Genomic DNA, 19,233 nt, shown 5'->3' with positions numbered 1-19,233 from the left:
TTGTTTTCTCTAGGACGACGTTGATCTGAAAAGAAAAGAAATTAGGACGCCTCTAAAAAGAAAAGAAATTAGGACGGCTCTAAAAACTCCTTTCTAACATATCGCACCTAAACTCCAATCCCATTTGCCCAACCAAATTTATTTAATTAAGACTACTCTTTTCCTCCTTTTTGTTCTTGGCAAGGAAGGGAATTTGCAAAGCTGAAACTAGAAGGGAACTGGGTAAGAATATGAACTTACAGAATTTTGGCAATTGTTCGTGATGAAGATCCACCCAAGATTTTGGCAATTGTTCGTGATGAAGATCCACCCAACCGTAGTTGATCTCAAGAATATGAGGTCTTGTAGGCCTTGATTCTTGGACACAAGGTTATGGCAACAAGATGGTGGAAAGTAGTTTATTTACCGGCCGCAATAACAGTTTGCAGAGGTTTCTAGGACTGTTTTGCAATGGCTTCTAGGACTGTTTTGCAATGGCTTCTAGGACTGTTTTGCAATGGTTCTAAAGTGGTGTGGAATTTGGTCTTGTAGGAGAGTTATAAGCATCCCAATGTAGGAGAGTTACAAGCATCCCAATGGCCTCAAACACCACCTATATTCCTTCTTTCTAAAGCCCACAACAACTACATCCAACACTTATATTTCTTCTTTCTAAAGCCCACAACAACTAACCTTCATCAACACCACCCCTTTCTAATTTTCACAACAACTAACCTTCATCAACACCTCCCCTTTCTAAAGCCCACAACAACTAACCTTCATCAATTGTAGAGAAGAGAGTGGAGAGAAAAGGTTCTGGAGAGAAAAAGTTGTAGAGAAGAAAGTGGAGAGAAAAGGTTGTAGAGTGAAGAGAAAAGCCTCGCAAGGTTCCCAACATCCCACACATTTCTTTCTCTTTTTAATATTGAAATGATTGCTACCTTATGATTTAATATTGAAGAATATTGAAAAGATAGAGATTCCTAATCTTTTCAATATTGAAATCATTGCTACCTTATGATTGAATATTGAAGAATATTGAAATGATTGCTACCTTATTTGATTCTTATCTTATTTTATACAATGTCAAATTTAATAGCACCCTTTACTATTTTTAATAAAAATAAGTTAGGATTGAATATTGAAGAATATTGAAATTATTGCTACCTTATTTGATTCTTATCTTATTTTATACAATGCCAACTTTAACTTTAATTCATTGATGATAATAGCACCCTATCTTATTTTATAAAATACATCTTAAATCCATTTGATATTAACACCCATTTCAAAGAAAATTTACAAGCTTTATTTGATACTAACACCCATTTCTAGCAATTAATCTTGGCTTGATTTTTGATAATGACACCCATTATAAATTTTATACCAAAATACTTGGGACCGGGTATTACACCAAGCTTCTAAGAAATTGCAGAAATGTTGACTGCTGAGGCACTCAACACTATGAAATGCACGGATTGGTATTCTTTCCACACGCCGTAGGTCACACGTAGGAGTGAGTGATTTCATGAGAAAGAAATCAGTACACCGGAATTAGTATTGGCACCATCTCAACTAGTCTTACTTGTTTTGCTTTCAAATTTGAAGTCTCAAAAATGGGTCCCACACAGGCAACATGTGAAATTAGGACCGTCAATAACACGATAAGACCGACATGGTCCTCGGACTAAGGCGCTGTCCAAATCAATGGTTTATCTTTCCGATGGTGGAACTAGAAACAAGGCGGGATGGATCGAGAGACTAGGGCCATCGGATCAAGATCCAAAACAAACAAGTCCTTGGCTTTTCTTGGTAAAATAGTAACTTTGTTTGGGATTTTTTAGTTCAAAATTGATTAGGCCCTGTTAGTTTAAGATCATGACAACCAGGGGCGGAGCCAGGAATTTACACTTTGGGGGGACTAATTTACCCTTGGCTGCATTGGTCATTTGGAAGGGGGGTGCCCATTAAACTACCTAAGCATGCATGTACATCCATGCAATATAAAAGGGATTTTGCGAGTTATTGGGGGCCATGGCCCCCCTCATGCTATATGCGCCTCGCCCCTGATGACAACCTAAATTGGTTCTGCACTCACAAAAAGGCACTCACAATAGGTTATCATCTCAAACGAACAAGGCCTAGTGTTGGACTTGGCCCTCGGCCTATATCCTCTTTATTTGAGTTCAATAATCAGTTTTGGACTCACGTTCAGTTCAAAATCCAAAAAAAAAAAAAAAAAAGCGAACTTGCCTAAACAGGATTTCATGGATCGAGGATCTTAGATCATCTAATCAATCAAGGTGTTCTCAACTCTATTCGACCAGGCTTGATCACTGTTCGGATCTACCACCGTGATCCCATCATGTACACGAGGCACAAATGGAGCCCAATAAGTGTCTGCTTAGCATTTTCCATTTACTATAAGCAAGTAACACTAGCACCTAGCAGGGTTATGAATTATATGGGGCACAAGAAAATGTAGCGTACCGGAAGCTTTTGGAGCAATTGGTTGTGAAGCTTTTGGAGCAACCGGTTGTTTCACTTCGGTTTTGCACAAGGAGAAGAGATGTGTCTTGTGGTTGTGGCTGCAGAAACAGGTGGGTCTTTCATGAGTAGGGGCTGGATTAGGAGGGCAAAACTCTCCAGGACGGAATTTACACGTCAAATCGAAATCCTACTTTAGAACATAGCCAACACTCGATTCGTTGGCCATCATGCGATCCACACCCTTTATAGGAATAGGAATGGAAGCCACAATAGCCTGGCAAGTAGGCCTCCATTCAGGAGGCGTGTTCTTATAGGTTGGATCTACCATAAAGTAAGTATGATTGCGTTTATTTGTGAGGCAAGGAACTCGGTTGATATCCGGAATTTGAATGGGTCTGAAGCAGTTATTGAAAAGGACACTCTTCAGACCAGATAATGAGACATCATCCAATGTGATGTTATCCGAAGGCCGAGGGCACTCATTCGACCCCAAATCCATATCGACAATCCTTAGGATCAAGTTCTCTTGATCGAACCCATTCACCACGTATGCCCTTAACTTAATCTCTCTCTTATGATGATTGTCATGGCAGGGAATTTCAAAACTAGGATGGCTGCAATTTGTAGGGCGATTGACAACGTGTATGTTAAAGGTGATGATTCCGCAGCAATTGTCATGTGTCATTTCCTTGTCTTGGGAAAAAGAAATTGGCGCAAAGAAGAGGATGATTAGTGTTACGAAAAAATTGCTTAGTGGGTTAGTTATTTAGTCAATCTCAAGACTCGGTGTGGTTGAGATACTGGGGGAGCAGTTATTTAGCATTATCTTTTAAATTGCTAGTAGTGCCGTTGTGGCTTATCTGTAGGGAGCATTTTATTTTAGTTGCTTATTTGTAGGAAGGAGTTAGCCTTCTTTTCTTATTTAAATTCAGTCGTATGTAAGTTCATATCATCAAGTATCAAAGAAAGACAATCTATTTGGTTGCTGTCTTGCACTCTCTTTTAATTATTTACATGGTATCAGAGCTTGGTTGGCTGTAAAAGAGGGAAGGCAGCAAGGAATACAAATTGTTCTCAAGTTGCAAAAGTTCTTGTTTCACAATGTCATCATCAAGTGCAATTGTACCTGAAGTTCTTACAGAGAATAACTATGCTAATTGGAAAGTGTGGTTGAAAAGCTATTTGCAAGGACAAGGTCTGTGGGATATTGTTGATGGATTTGATGTCAGGCCTGAAGGAAATCAACCTGGCTTAAATGCATGGAAAAAGAACAACGGCAAGGCACTTCATGCAATCCAAATCTCTTGTGGATCTGACATGCTCTCATATGTGAGAGAGTTAGGTTCAGCAAAAGAAGCCTGGGATAGCTTGGGCATCGTGCACGAACAGGCAAGTGGAGCGAGAAAATACTTTTTGAAAGCTGAATTACGAGCCAACAAACAAGGAGAAGACTCCATTGTTGTATTCTCTCGCAAGGTCAAAGACATCTGTGATCAATTGGAGGGCATCGGCATCAAGATGGAGAATAACACTCGCGTTGCCATCATATAAGAAAATCTAAGAACTGAATTTTATGCTATGCGAGTGTTAATTCAGAAGGAGAAGCCATCCATGAATGAGGCAGTGAGCCTCCTTCTTCAAGAAAAAGCCCTGCTTGAAAGACGTAAACTGGAGAGCAAACCTGAAAGGTATGAGAATTCTAACGAAGCCTTATTCACTAATGCTCGTGGAAAGCCTCGAGGAAAGGCAAAGTTTCAGGGATCTAGGAATCCAAACAGCAACCAGTCTCGACCATCTACCAACAATGGCAGGAATTTCAACTGCTACAACTGCGGCAAGAGAGGTCACTTTGCAAGGGACTATTGGCACAAGGAAGGAAATTACAGCGCTGTAGAGGAATATGAAGATCAACCAGATGAAAATCGTGATGATAACAAGAATGAAGAAGCCCTGTGCATGATGGAGAAATCAGATCTTGCAAATGATCAATGGTACATTGACTCAGCGTGCTCAAATCACATGACCCCAAGGGAGGAATTGTTTGTCACCAAAGAACCATTCACGAAGGTCTCGGGTGTCATAACGGGAGACAATACCACTCTTGAAATCAAAGGGCAAGGCCAAGTTGAATTGCAAGAGTCAAATGGAGGTATTAACAAATTATTTAATGTCCTTCATGTTCCTAAACTCTGCAAGAACCTCATGTCTGTAGGACAGCCCGTAGACCAAGGCTATGATGTCAATTTCAGCGGCAATGGATGTGAGATCTACAAGAAAGAGAATGGTGACTTAGTAGCACGAGGCAAGAAGGTGGGAAGACTATTTGCTCTAACAATGGAAGGATCACCAACAAAGAAGAATTATGCACTTGCCATAGCTCATCATTGGCACAAAAGATTGGGGCATTGCAATTTTCAAAGGGTGGCAGATATGTCAAGAAAGAATCTGGTCACTGGTATTCCTCTCATTCAACACTGTGAGCAAGTCATCTGTGAAGCATGTGCATTCGCTAAAGCATCAAGGCAGCCCTTCACGGCCTCTAAAAGTTTGGCACACTACCCTCTTGAAGTTGTTCATAGTGATGTTTGGGGACCAAGTCTTGTTGAGTCACACAGTCGGAAGAGGTACTTTGTATCATTTATTGATGAATATTCACGATATACATGGCTGTATTTTCTTCGTCATAAGTCCGAGGTTTTTGAAAATTTTAAAATGTTTAAAGCTCTGGTTGAGAATCAACTTAACAGGAAGATAAAGAACCTACGGACAGACAATGGTGGAGAATTCATATCAAATGAGTTCATCAAGTTTCTCGAGGAGCATGGTATAAAAAGGCAGCTTACATGTGTTGAAACACCACAGCAAAACGGAATTGCTGAAAGGAAGAACCGCCACATTGCTGAAGCAACTATAGCAATGCTTAGTGGGAAGCAAATGGCGAAGATCTACTGGGCTGAAGCAATGAATACTGCAGTATACTTAATCATTCGGATGCCACTGCGAGCTGAAATGGAAGTTCCATATCAACTGTTGTTTCGAAGAAGACCAAGTCTAGAACACTTGCGGATATTTGGAAGCATTGCATATGTGAAGAGCACCGATGAACGCCAAGATAAACTTGACAAGAAAGCTATAAAGTGCATCTTTGTTGGCTACTCATCGAAACGGAAAGCATATCGATGCTTTGATCCCATCAAGAGGCGTATATATGAAAGCAGGGATGTCAAGTTTGATGAGGAATCACAATGGTACCAGCCATCTCAAGAGAATAAAGAAGAGTTATTGCCCTTCACACCACAGCATGAAGAAGTAGAAGAATCTGAAAATTCTTCACAGCCGAATTCTCAAGAGAATGATGAGATCTTCACTTCACCTAATTCTCCTGCTAGAAGACATCAATATCCGGCACGTGAAAGGTATCCTCCAAGAAGACTTGCTGATTACTATGTCACAAACCTACACTATGCTTACATGATACAGGTCATAAACTCCTATGAACCAAAAATCTATGAAGAGGCAGCAAATGATCCAAAGTGACAGCAAGCTATGGAAGAAGAAATGCAAGCATTAACTAAGAATGCTACATGGGAGCTTGTTCCACTCCCTGCTGAAAAGAAGCCTATCAGTTGCAAGTGGATTTACAAGATTAAGCGTAAATCCAATGGTGAAGTTGAGCGTTACAAAGCTCGATTAGTGGCAAGAGGATTCTCACAGACCTATGGTGATGACTATGATGAGACGTTCAGCCATGTTGCCAAAATCACAAGCATTCGAGTTATCATAGCAATTGCAGTTGAAAGAGGATGGAAACTGCATCAAATGGACGTGAAAAATACATTCTTAAATGGAGAAATTGACAAAGAGATCTATATGGATCAAGTAGAAGGATTCAAAGATCTTGAAAAGCCAAATTATGTGTGCAAACTCACAAAGGCACTGAATGGGCTAAAGCAAGCTCCAAGAGCCTGGTTTGCCAAGGTTAGAGAATTCTTTTACTTTCATGGATTTATTGCCTCACATGCTGACTCCTGCATATTTATCAACAACTCTCCACAATCATTAACAATATGTGCCATATATGTTGATGATCTCATTATTATGGGGAGTAATTCTGGTATGATTGAGAAAGTAAAGAATGATCTCTTCCAAAGCTTTGAGATGAAAGACTTGGGAGAACTTCAATTTTTCCTTGGAATTGAAGTAGTGCAGAATGATCATGGCATTTTAATCATGCAAAAGAAATTTGCTCTGGAGTTACTTGAGAAGTTTGGAATGTTGGATTCCAATCCAATGCCAACACCATTAGAAGTGAATCACAACTTGACAAAAGATGAAGGAGCACTCATTGATGATCCTTGGTTGTACAGGGAGATTGTTGGCAGTCTCATATATTTGACAATTACTCGTCCAAATTTGGCTTATGCTGTGGGAATTGTGAGTCAATTCATGCAAAATCCAAGGAAATCTCATATGGAAGCTGTCAAGCACGTCTTAAGATATGTAAAGGGAACAGTCAACGAAGGAGTCTTTTATAAATGTGGAGTTTCAATAAAACTTTCAGGCTATTACGATGCAGATTGGGCCGGAGATCCATCTACACGTTGCTCAACGTCGGGATTCTGTTTCAGTTTGGGCACAGGAGTTGTATCTTGGGCAAGCAAGAAACAACCTACTGTAGCACTCTCATCCACCGAAGCAGAATATAGAGCTGCAATGCTAGCCACCTACGACAGTGTTTGGTTAACTCAATTGCTTGAAGATGTTGGAGAAAAGGTTGATTACAGCATTAAGCTCAAAAGTGACAACATCAGTTCCATAATGTTGGCATAAAATCCAACATTTCATGCTCACACAAAGCATATAGAGATCCATTATCATTTCGTTCGAGAAAAGGTTCTAAACAAGGAAATAGAAATGATTCATGTACCAACAGACGAAGAAGTTGCAGATATCTTCACCAAATCCTTAAGTGCAGAGAAGTTTAACAAGTTCAAGTCAAGCTTAGGAATGAAGGATGCAGATACCAACTAAGCAATAAGAGGGGATGTTACAAAAATATTGGTTAGTGGGTTAGTTATTCAGTCAATCTCAAGACTCGGTGTGGTTGAGATACTGGGGGAGCAGTTATTTAGCATTATCTTTTAAATTGCTAGTAGTGCCGTTGTGGCTTATCTGTAGGGAGCATTTTTTTTTAGTTGCTTATTTGTAGGAAGGAGTTAGCCTTCTTTTCTTATTTAAATTCAGTCGTATGTAAGCTCAAATCATCAAGTATCAAAGAAAGACAATCTATTTGGTTGTTGTCTTACACTCTCTTTTAATTATTTACAATTAGGCAACATAGTAAGTGCAAGTGATGCATTTTGAAAGACTCCCCCAACTGGGATTTTTCTGGGTTCTCTACAACTAAGCTATTACGACCGATTTGTAGGATGAGATAGTAAGGTATTTAATGGAAGACTTCATGCAAGAGACTAGTGGTAAAAAAAAGTGGGCCATACCTGTTTTCCAAGACTTCACGTGTTTTCACGGCCACCCATCACTTTTTTTTGATGATCCAAACCGTTCATCTGTTTAGGCACAAAGTAGATAGGTTGTGCCCCAAAAATCATTTCCATAGGATGATCCTAACCCTCCGATCTGTAGAAGATTCCATAAATGGTTTTTGGAAATCTCCATATTCAGATCAGTTCAGATTGGTTATGTTGTGCCCAAACAGATGAACGGTTTGGATCATCAAAAAAAGTGGGCCATACCTGTTTTCCAAGACTTCACGTGTTTTCACGGCCAGCCATCATATAAATTCTCCTGAAAGTCTAGTCTTCTCAAGGTATGGATTTTCTACAAGACCAAGCTTCTAAGAAATTGCAGAAATGTTGACTGCTGAGGCACTCAACACCATGAAATGCACGGATTGGTGTTCTTTCCACACGCCGTATGTCACACGTAGGAGCGAGTGATTTCACGAGAAAGAAATCAGTACACCGGAATTAGTATTGGCACCATCTCAACTAGTCTAACTTGTTTTGCTTTCAAATTTGAAGTCTAAAAAATGGGTCCCACACAGGCAACATGTGAATTTAGGGCCGTCAATAACACGATAAGACCGACATGGTCCTCGGACTAGGGCGCTGTCAAAATCAATGGTTTATCTTTGGATTTTTGAGTTCAAAATTGATTAGGCCCTTTTCGTTTAAGATCATGACAACCTAAATTGGTTCTGGACTCACAATAGGTTATCATCTTAAACGAACAGGGCCTAGTGTTGGACTTGGCCCGTTCAATAATCAGTTTTGGACTCATATTCGGTTCAAAATCCAAAAAACGAACATGCCTAACCAGGATTTCATGGATCAAGGATCTTAGATCATCTAATCAATCAAGGTGTTCTCAACTCTATTCGACCAGACTTGACCACTGTTCCGATCTACCGACGTGATCCCATCATGTACACGAGGCACGAATGGAGCCCAATAAGTGTCTACTTAGCAATTTCCATTTACTATAAGCAAGTAACACTAGCACCTAGCAGGCTTATGAATTATGTGGGACACAAGAAAAAGTAGCATACCGGTTGGGCACGAGGAGAAGAGACGTGTCCTGTTGCTGCAGAAACAGGTGGGGCTTTCATGAGTAAAGCCTGGGTTAGGAGGGCAGAACTCTCCAGGGCCGAATTTGCACGTCAAATAGAAATCCTCCTTTAGAACATAGCCAACACTCGATTCGTTGAGCATCATGAGATCCACAGCCTTTCTAGGAATAGGAATGGAAGCCACAATAGCTTGGCAAGTAGGCCTCAATTCAATAGGCGTGTCCTTATAGATTGGATCGAACATAAAGTAAGTATGATTGGGTTTATTAAAGAGGCAAGGAACTTGGTTGATATCTGAAATTTGAATGGGTCTGAAGCAGTAATAGAAAATGATATGCTACTGACCAACAGCATAATCAAATAATGAGACATCAATGTTATCCGAAGGCCGAGGGCACTCATTAGACCCCAAATCCGTATCGACAATCCTTAGGATCAAGTTCTCTTGATCGAACCCCTTCACAACGTATGCCCTGAACTTAATCTCTTTCTCCTGATGATTGTCGTGGCAGGTATTTTCAAAACCAGGATGGCTGCAATTTGTAGGGGGGTTGACAACGTGTAAAGGGTAACTAATGTTAAAGGTGATGCTTCCGCAGCAATTGTCATTATCTATCATTTGCTCTTCTTGGGAAAAAGAAATTGGCGCAAAGAAGAGGATGATTAGGCAACATAGTAAGTGCAAGTGATGCATTTTGAAAGACTCCCCCAACTGGGATTTTTCTGGGTTCTCTACAACTGAGCTATTACGACCGACTTGTAGGATGAGTGATAGTAAGGTATTTAATGGAAGACTTCATGGAAGAGACTAGTGGTAAAAGTCTAGTCTTTCAAGGTATGGATTTTCTACGAGACCAAGAATGACGTTTCGTTTGCAAGCTTCCTAGTAATTGAGTGCGGAGGAACACGGCACTGAAATGCAGGGTCCGTAGTCTTTTCACACGCGTTTTGGGAACGCGTAGGACTGATTTCACGAGAAAGAAACCAGAACCGGAATTGGTATGGACACCCTCTCAAATAGTCTTTCTTCTTTTGCTTTCAAATTTGAGTCTGAAAAAGCGACTGATTACCGTATTAATGGGTCTCACACAGGCAATATGTGAAATTAGGGCCAAAGAAGTGGAAGAGAAGAGATGATAGTAAGAGCAACTGATGCATTTTGCGAGACTCGCCAACTGAGATTTTTCAGGGTTCTCTGCCACTAGGCTATTTCAACCGATTTTCAGTAGAGATGTTAAGGTATTTAGTAATTTAAAGGAAAGAAATGGAAGACTTAAGGACAAGACTAGTAGTAAGTCTAGTCTTCTCAAGGTGTGGATTTTCTACAAGACCAAGCTTCCAAGTGAGGGTGATGCTTCTACAGGTGAACCGGAAAGGAAGGCAGTTGTCATACAAGCAATCTACAAATGCATATTGGTAAAAAGAAATGTAAATATCCAAAATCACCCCCTGCAAATTCGTCTCCCTCTTTAAAAGAGGGACGTTTTTGTCTTCTAAGTCAATTTGATTAGAGCTTCTTTAAGATCGAAAGCCTATAAATATATCTTTTGTGTATTTGTGGGAACTAAAACAATCCTAAAGACGTCTTGTTCAGCCCCAAGAGAAGAGTTTCGTGGAAAAAGAAGAGAAGATCAAGTGTTGTAATAGGAGATCACGGATCAAGGTAAGATCTATACCCGAAGTTGATTTTGATTACTATCTGTTTTGGACATTTATTTCACTATCTAGACTTGTGGGTACTATTTGTTGTGGATTTTGGCAGTATCAGTTATGGACAATTCTGTGGAGGCTTGGGTTATTTTTAGACCCTGCCATATGGGGATAAAACAATTAGCAATTTTGGACCCAACCATGGGGGTAGTACGAGATGACTCTGGACCCTGCCATATGGGGGTAAAACACTTGGCCATGTCGACAGGTATCTGAACTTTGGAGGAACTAGTTCCAACACGTGTAAGCAACAACATGCCTTCTAGACCATGCCGATCAGCTAGAAGTGGATTTTGGACTTTGCGTTCTCGATACTCTTTGACATTGACCATTGTTTCGATATTGTTTCGTTACCATTGCACCTTGTGTTCAGTATTTCATATTGATATGCATCTTTGCTTATTGACACACCTATTTCCTATATGAGATATTTTGTAGTAAGCTCTGGTCATATATGTTTGACCCTTATTGAGCCTTGGCATGCTTAGACTAACACTTAGAGTAGTCTGGTATTTCGTGCTGACCTTTTCAGCTGATTGTGGTTTAAAACATTTTCAGATTTCGATCCTCATGAGACGAACGAAGAAGCTGAAGCTTAATTTTGGAGATCCTGCAGTTCCACTTGATCAGTTAGATAGTGAGTATTATACGAGCCTTGTAAAAAACATTGTTAAGTTCCTTTAGTTCAGTTTATACTATGCTTGGATCTTATATTATTTTTTTAGCCTTGTGTATTTGTAGAGCTCTCTTTGAAGGTAGACGGCATTGTTATGTCCTACGCCCGTGACAAGAAATTTGAAGCAAAGCATAGGAAGAGAAGTAAAGATTGTTAGAGGAACTGATGCATTTCTAGTGTCTCCCAAACTGGATTTTTCGACCGATCTGCAGGGGTTGATGGTAAGATTTTTAGTAATTTAATGGAATGAAATTGAGGAGACGCATCTTAAAAGTCTAGTCTTCCAGGTATGGATTTTCTGCACACGTTTGGTTTGCAAGCTTCCAAGTAGTTGCAGAAACAGCGAGAATTATTAAAAAGGGAAGAGACCGAAAGAAGTAGAATGATAAAGGAGATGAAAAAGACAGAAAGGCGCTGCCATGGAGGATATTTTGTGGGGGAGATGACATGAAATATCCAAGCACAAATGAGAGAATAAGTGCGCAACTAACCTACCAAAAGAAAAAAAAAAGTGCACAACTAGTGCCCTACTGCGAACGCCGTGCGTTGCATCATCACGTCCACCATTTTCTAAGACCCACATGTGCTACAAAAGCATGTGAGAAAAGTAGAAGGGAGTATATTAACCCCTCTCCACCGTTTCTAACTTCCAATGTGGGACTAAAAGTTTGGTTCCCACAACACTTCTACTTCATAACACCTTTTCCAAAATAAAACCTTTTTTTGTTTCAAAAGCTATTTACAAAATCTTTTCAAAAGACTCATTAATTTGAAAATATCTAACAGTATGGCCCCCTTTCTTTCAATAATTGAAATTATTTTCATATCCTACGTGAAGAATGGAAGCTGCATATCAATCATGTTTAGATGTATCCCAAAATTCCTGCCATTTAATCTTAAATAAAACTGCAAAATCTAACCAAACCACAAAAATCATGCAAATCTCCCACCCCTTTCCCCTTTTTCGTTTCTTTTATTTTGCAGCAAAAATTGAAGAAGAGGACCAACAAGAAGAGACCCATGATCCTACTGTGCTTGGACATGCCTTCTTAATTTCAACTAGCACTCATCCATGAAAAGCAAAGAAGACTTCAAAACTAAACTATAAAGTTCCTAAGCAATGGATCCCAACTGGAGGGACATCTTTTAATTCCCATCCTCGAATTTGGAAAATATGTCAACAAAATCCACCCACAATGTTTTGTAATTTAAAAACTAAGCAGAACAAATAATTTGATAAATACATTTGCAGATTAGCAAGAAGCTTTACAGTCGATCTCCAACAAATAAAAACACTATGATGACAAATGCACCCATTTCTAAAAGGAGACCTCTGCATCCTTTCCTGTATGGCCAGTGAATTATATTGGAGTGAGAAGTCCCATTATCAGAAGAGAGCCAACAGATATCATATTCCATTACTTTTTTTTATTCTTTTCTTTGGTTTATCCATTACACTCACTATAGAATAAAAAGGGAATGCGGGTATAATTTTCCATTAGTTTGGATGCTCCAAGATTAGTTGCAACACAATCTAGGAATTTCTTCATCACTAAAGACCTGTTTGGATTGGAATTTTTGGAAAATTTTGAAAAGGACCAATATTTTTGAAATTTCTTTCCTTTCGAATCATGATAAAAGATAAACAAATTTATTCACAAATTTGTGGAACAGATAAGACCATACATCCGGCAATAATCTGCCATTTCCAATACAGAGAATAATGAACATGCATCTGACACCCTATTCATCGAAGGTCGTTAAGACCATACAGAGAATAATGAACAGATACGACCATACATGGGATGTCATTGGCTTTTGGTAGATGAAGAAAACATCTAACATAGAATTCAGAACGTATGTAGTTAAAATAAAAAACAGAAACCGTCTTGAAAAGTAGGTAGTGCCACTACTAAACCAAATGAGTATGGACACCCATTTTCCAAAATAAGAGCAGCCTGCGAGGAGATTCAATATCCGGACACAACCTTGGGATATCTTCATACCTTCCATGCCTCAACTAAGGGCCTAAGGCCCTGTTTGTTTAAGATTCTGACAACCGATGGTGGCTCCCATTCTGATTATTTGACACAAATTTGCGTCTAATTTTGAGTCCTATAATTGGAATTGGTGTCATAATCGGTTGACAGAATCTTAAACCAACAGGCCTAAGGAGAACCTTCTCTTATGATCAATGACGTTGTAGAAGAATCATGAGATGATCTTTTAGGAGATGATAGAAATGGCTTTGGTGGCATTTGTAAGCTCTCAAGGGTTCCTTCTAGCATTTCCAACGCCCTATTCATCGAAGGTCGATTTGCCGGATCTGTCTGTATGCACCACAAACCCACTAAGATCATCTTCCTTGCAGTTTTCTCCTCCTCTTCTGTTGTAACTCCATGGAGACCTAGATCATCATTTAAATCCAGCCGCTTGTATATCCAATGCGGGAAATATATTTCATTCATATTCTCCACTCTGGCATTGATGTTCTTTCTTCTTCCTACAATTTCTAGCATCATCATTACATAGCTATAAACATCGGACTTGTGAGAGGCTCGTCTAATGTTTCTACATAATACCTCAGGGGCAATATATTCGACAGTTCCTCGCTCATCCAACGTCGATATAATACTATCTTTATTTGGGCATAGCTTCGCTAGTCCAAAATCTGAGATTTTAGGGCAGAAGTCTTGATCTAAAAGAATGTTATGAGGTTTTATGTCGAAATGCAAAATGCGAGTGCTACAACCATGGTGTAAATACTCTAGCCCTTGACCAATTCCAACTGCAATTTGGTATAATGTTTCCCATCCCAATGGATCTGTTTGTCTTGATTTCTCAGCGTAAATGAACTTTTCGAGAGAACCATTGGGCATGAACTCGTACACGAGTGCTCTCTTGGATCCCTCGGCACAAAAACCTAGAAGACTGACAATGTTGACATGATAAGTCTTGCCGATACTTGCAACCTCGTTGATAAATTCTTCCCCGTTACCTTTCGACTCACTTAAGATTTTCACAGCCACTAGACGGCCATCTCGGAGCTTGCCTTTAAAAACAGCACCAAATCCACCTTGGCCTAATTTACCTATGAAGGAACTTGTCATCTTCTTGATATCTGAATAACTGTATCTTTGGGGAGCAAGCGATCCATAGTTCTGAAGAAACGCCTCCACATTGTGAGCATTGCTTTTTCTCCCTTTATGAACAATATTTCTTCCCTTTTTACGAGAGGATAGGAAGAAAAGGATCCATGCTAGAAGGAAGCTCCCAATTCCTGCGGTTAGACCTGAAAGAATAGGAAAGGGAGTTTAGATACTGTGTTCAACCTGAACATACTGCAATGTCCATGGTGCTAACTGCTCTCTTACATTTGTGTGGACGTGTTTGGGTGGCCGATAATTTTAAAAACCTTGTTTTCTTAAGTGTACATTTGGGTTCAATTTGTGTAGAAACTTGCAATCTAATCTTTCAAATTTTATTACCAAATTGGACCCAAAATACAATTAGGTTCCACACCCAAACAGGTGATTGAAAATTTTCAGTTTTGCTACACAAATTGCTCCCGAAAGCAGTTGGGTTAAATTTCCAAATCCACCGGGCAATTACCAGGAAGCTGTAATGTATATCCAAACTCACCTTAATTTCAGTTGTCATGTAAAACACTATATTTGGGATTTCATGGATTGCAGGTAGAATGCATTGAATACGATCTTCTAATATCTAAATCACCCACAGCACGCGGAAAATTATTTGGGCTGTTCATCAAGCAGCCCCCACACACAAAAGGTTGACGTCTCACCGGAATAGTGCAACTTTCACTCTCTGGCACATTCTAGGTCGGACTTGAAAGAAGAGCTATTTGGGCATTTATGGTTCAGAGGAGCATGAAAGAGTCTTACTATTGGATTATTCCCTTGGGCTCTGTTCACTTGTTTTCTAGCTGCAGGAAAAGAAAATAAAGGAAAAGAATCTGACGTGGAAAACTGGAAAAGAAAGGAAAAGAGATAGTGAGAAAATTCCTTTTTGTGGGAAAATTTCGTTGTTCGCTTGGCGAGAAAGGAAAAGAAAGTATGCAGGCAAAGTGATTTTCTCAGGAAAGTGATTTTCTGATCCTTTTGGTGAGAAAATTTAGAGGGAAAGTGCAAGAAAGTTGGTTTTCCACGTTATTATTTATATTTTCCACCTGTGTAATTCCGCTTTCCCTAGAAGTGAACGGCAGAAAATGTCAAATCATGTCCAATAACAGGAAAATTTCGCTTACTTTCTTCTCCTTTCCTTTCTCAAGAAGGCAAGTGAATAGAGCCTTGAGGATTGCTAGTGAAATTTTTTGTTGAATCTCCCACTTTCCATGTAGTTTCTATTCCCTGTTTTATCTCGGGGCAAATTGAAGTGCTACAGTTAAAAACGAAGTTCCATGGCATCAAGATATCTTGATATTAAATCATTAAAAAAAAAACCTTGGATGAGTGTATTCGACTTCCATCACCACCACCACTACACACACCACCACCACCACCACCGCACACACACACTCATAAATTATATCACATTCAATGCCAAGGGGACTGCGAAGTTAAACCCAAGACATGGTGTGCGCTCAGGCATTTGTCCAGCTTGCCCGTTAACCACTATAAAGCTAGTTTTGGTCTCCTTGGGCTATAAATAAGCCTTTAACCCCTCAAATAGAAACTAATTCATTCCTAAAACATATGTGAAATTCTTTTGAGTGTATAACCCATCTTGTCCCTCTATTGATCACTTTTGTGAGGATTGGACTCTAGGATCAACTTGTATATCATATATCATTGTTTAGCCTTTCATAGGCATTTCTCTTTCTTTCTTTCAAATTTAGGTTATGGAATGCGTTTCGGTCCTCACCGAAACTGAAATTTCGAAATTTCGGACGAAATCTATCGAAATCAAATATATTAATATTTTACCCCGCACAAAATTTCGGCGAAATTACTTAAATAAATTTCGATAAATTTGGCTGAAATTTTGGGATATTATTAAATAATGAATAAAATCAAGATTTTTTGGTGATATTCCTTAAATTTCGGCACGAAATTTCGAGGAAAACAAAATTTTGAAATTTCGGTTGCAATTTTGTAACGTTTCGACTTCACCCAATTTCAGTTTCGCTCTCGATCGAAACCTGAAATTTCGGATTTCGGTCGAAATTTAAAACCTTGATTGTAATTGGCAAATGTTTGGAGACGCGGAGCTATCTCTGAAGGCGAGTGTTGGGAGATGTAGATCCATCTCCGTCGGCAAGTGGTGAGGTGCGGAGCCACCTCATTTTAATTGGTTTGATCTTCACCATTAAGAAGATCGGATTAGTGAAACTTTCAAGGTCCGGAGACATGGACCAAACCACTATAAAAATCTACAGTGCACTCTACCCCCCCCCCCCGGGTTGGCATATCATCACCTGCACCTCATATTTTTAACACACAGAAACTCTTTCGACCCATGCTGATGCTTCAATAACAGTTTTTTTTTTGTTGTTTGCGTGCCCCCTTGCTGCCAGCTTAATAGTAGTTGTTTGTGGTACTTCCGTGCCACCGGCTTAATAGCAGTTGTTGTTTGTGTTACATCGGTGCCCCCATGCTGCCATCTTAATAGCAGTTGTCGCTAGTTCGGTACACCTGTCATCTGGAACTTAGGTACCCATGAACCCTATAATTACGTGATTTGTGATCTACAGTCTATGCAAATGAGATTATTTGTTTTCATGCATGCTTTTGTCTAATTCTATCTTGTTTTGTCTGTTATGATGAATATGAGACTTTCTAATATTATACTAGGGATTTGTTATATTACTTACTGGCTTTCTAGCTCACTCATGTTTTCTAGTTATTGACTCGTGTTTTGTTACTTACTGGCTTTCTAGCCTGTTTCTAGTGCATGCGTAGACTACTAGACTAGCTTTGGGAGTATCTTGTTATTGGCTTTATTATTTTATTTCTGTACATGTGTGTAGTTTTTTTTATTTTGGATAATTGGGAGGATTTTTAATGTTTAATTTCATGGGTGTGGACATTAGTTTTAATGGGTTGCAGAGTTGTAACTCTGGCGGTTAGTTTAATTAATTATGCAGGTACTTAGGGCGTGTTCGTTAATGCTTCTCATTCTTGCCTATGGAATCAGGTAGAAGTGGATTGCGGAAGCGACTCCAAGTTGCTCTATAGAATCTCCTTAATTTTCCCTAAAAAATGAGAAATATAAGAAACGAAACTCTTCATGGGTCACACTTCGGAAAAAGATTCTACAATTTTTTTGTGCTTTAGTGGTTCCTGCACCTACAAAATAGGTAGAATCTATTTTTTAGATGTTTGGATCATCATAAAAGTGACTATAAGGGCTTACTATGAGATTTTAAATAAAAATATATGTGTGTGCGTGCATAAAAGAAGCAGAAAATTTTAAAAAATAAATTCCTATCCAAACTTTTCCAGAAAATTCCGGCAGTCTAAAGAGGGCCAAGGATCTTGCAAGGCTATAGATATATTAAAACCACCCTTGTTCTATTAAAACACCCCTTGTAATTCAAGTTATTTAACTACGCAGCTCAATCCCAATCTAGCTACTCCGTGTCTAAGAATGTGGTGTAGAGATATAAGGGTCTTTGTGCGGAGCAAATCAGTCTACATTGCAAGTTTAAACAAAAATTGCACCCAAATACAATTTGAATGTTCATCCAAAAGCACATTAAAGAACGATTTCATGGTTCAACAACCAACTGGCTATTTCATACCTTGGCATCTGAAAATCTTCGTCACCTCATCGACCGTGCAAGTACCTCCCTTCTTGTAACAATCTTCGCATTTTGGATCAATATCCCATTGAAGAGCGAAACCCGCAGCAAATATAGACAAAAAATCGTTGTCATCCCAAACTTCCCACAATTGAAACACTGGTAACACAACCATCGAACAATTTTGTGGAAGATTTTGTCTTGGCAGAGTGTTATTTTCTGTATAATAGAGATCTTTGCCTTCACAATCTGTGTAATTACGAACCTCTGGCGAGATATTATCAGGAACTGTATAATGATTGTGCTTGCAATAATAAACGGTCAGGTTGGTGCTCGAACGAATTTGGAGACGTGGAAATTCAGGCAGTGAAAAATTGGTAGGGAAATCACAGATGTTTGATTTGGTAAGATTCCACAGTTCGCTGTCTTGAATCATGACTCGTTGTTGTTCATATGAGATGTTTTTGACGATGAACGTTTTTTCCTCGAGTTTGATCTTTGGTATGTTGTCCTCACAGTTGATGCCATAGAAGCCGCAGTTCGAAGTGTTGATGTTGAAGAAGGGAAATCTGATGCCCAGTAAGGTTTCCACAAACAAACTGAGGACATTTTTCACTGTTGTCATTAACTTGTTGGGCTGAGAGATGAGCAAGGTGAAAGAGAAGGAAGAGAAACACAATTATGGAGGGGAGAGTTAAAGCCATCCCCAATTGAACAATCTCAAGATAAAAATAAACACAAAGCTCTTTCTCCTTTATTTAACAAAAGAAGGAAACGCAAAGCTATTTACTGTTGTGTTTTAGTCAATTTTTTTCTCAGTTGAGACGTCGACCCATGACTTGGACCAAGGGCTCTAGACTTGGTGAATGATGGGAAAGTGGCTAATAGAAGTTTCCTTCGTATGACTTTCTGTTTCTCCTTGGACTAGAGTCACTAGACACACATAACTTTCGCTTTCTCCTTGGACTAGACACACATAACCGTGTGGAGCACGCATCAGTTAGGCACCCCCTGAAAACAGATCTC

The 19,233-nt window shown here is 39.3% G+C and overlaps 2 protein-coding genes and 1 long non-coding RNA gene across 5 annotated transcripts in view; 1 reads left to right on the top strand and 2 right to left on the bottom strand.

The window, feature by feature from the left end:
* The window catches only part of LOC143884770 (LEAF RUST 10 DISEASE-RESISTANCE LOCUS RECEPTOR-LIKE PROTEIN KINASE-like 2.5), a 51,780-nt gene extending 41,511 nt beyond the window's left edge, over window positions 1-10,269 (bottom strand). Inside the window, exon 1 of the mRNA XM_077388545.1 lies at window positions 9,038-10,269. Coding sequence (XP_077244660.1) covers window positions 9,038-9,302 — 265 coding nt within the window. The 5' untranslated portion in view covers window positions 9,303-10,269. The remainder of the gene's footprint in view (window positions 1-9,037) is intronic.
* On the top strand, window positions 8,965-12,821 carry LOC143884772 (uncharacterized). Of its 3 annotated transcripts, none has more exons than XR_013253065.1 (4): window positions 8,965-10,057; window positions 10,151-11,405; window positions 11,494-11,665; window positions 11,732-12,821. It is a non-coding gene; the product is annotated as an uncharacterized LOC143884772 (long non-coding RNA). The 3 variants fall into 3 exon arrangements; XR_013253066.1 differs by lacking the exon at window positions 11,732-12,821 and having other exon boundaries at window positions 10,151-10,721; window positions 10,821-11,405; window positions 11,494-11,717; XR_013253064.1 differs by lacking the exon at window positions 11,732-12,821 and having other exon boundaries at window positions 11,494-11,717.
* A 255-nt stretch (window positions 12,822-13,076) lies between these two features.
* LOC143884771 (LEAF RUST 10 DISEASE-RESISTANCE LOCUS RECEPTOR-LIKE PROTEIN KINASE-like 2.1) lies at window positions 13,077-18,948 on the bottom strand. Its single transcript, XM_077388546.1, has 2 exons — window positions 18,208-18,948; window positions 13,077-14,736 (listed from the first exon to the last, which is right to left on the bottom strand). The coding sequence occupies exons 1-2, from the start codon at window positions 18,830-18,832 to the stop codon at window positions 13,613-13,615; spliced, it is 1,749 nt and encodes a 582-aa protein (XP_077244661.1). The 5' UTR covers window positions 18,833-18,948; the 3' UTR covers window positions 13,077-13,612.
* Between the last annotated feature and the right edge of the window lie 285 nt (window positions 18,949-19,233).

This window comes from Tasmannia lanceolata, unplaced genomic scaffold (assembly GCF_043159265.1).
Source record: "Tasmannia lanceolata isolate RefF3 unplaced genomic scaffold, GAP_Taslan_0.1 ptg000008l, whole genome shotgun sequence".
NCBI classification, from domain to species: domain Eukaryota; kingdom Viridiplantae; phylum Streptophyta; class Magnoliopsida; order Canellales; family Winteraceae; genus Tasmannia; species Tasmannia lanceolata.
Note: the sequence above shows the minus strand (reverse complement) of the source record. Positions and strands in the feature narration are given on the sequence as shown.

Coding starts and splice junctions, on each gene's coding strand:
- LOC143884771 (XM_077388546.1), bottom strand. CDS start 18,832: ATGACAACAGTGAAAAATGTCCTCAGTTTGTTTGTGGAAACCTTACTG. Junction 14,737..18,207: donor GAAGATTTTCAGATGCCAAG/GTATGAAATAGC, acceptor CTATTCTTTCAG/GTCTAACCGCAGGAATTGGG.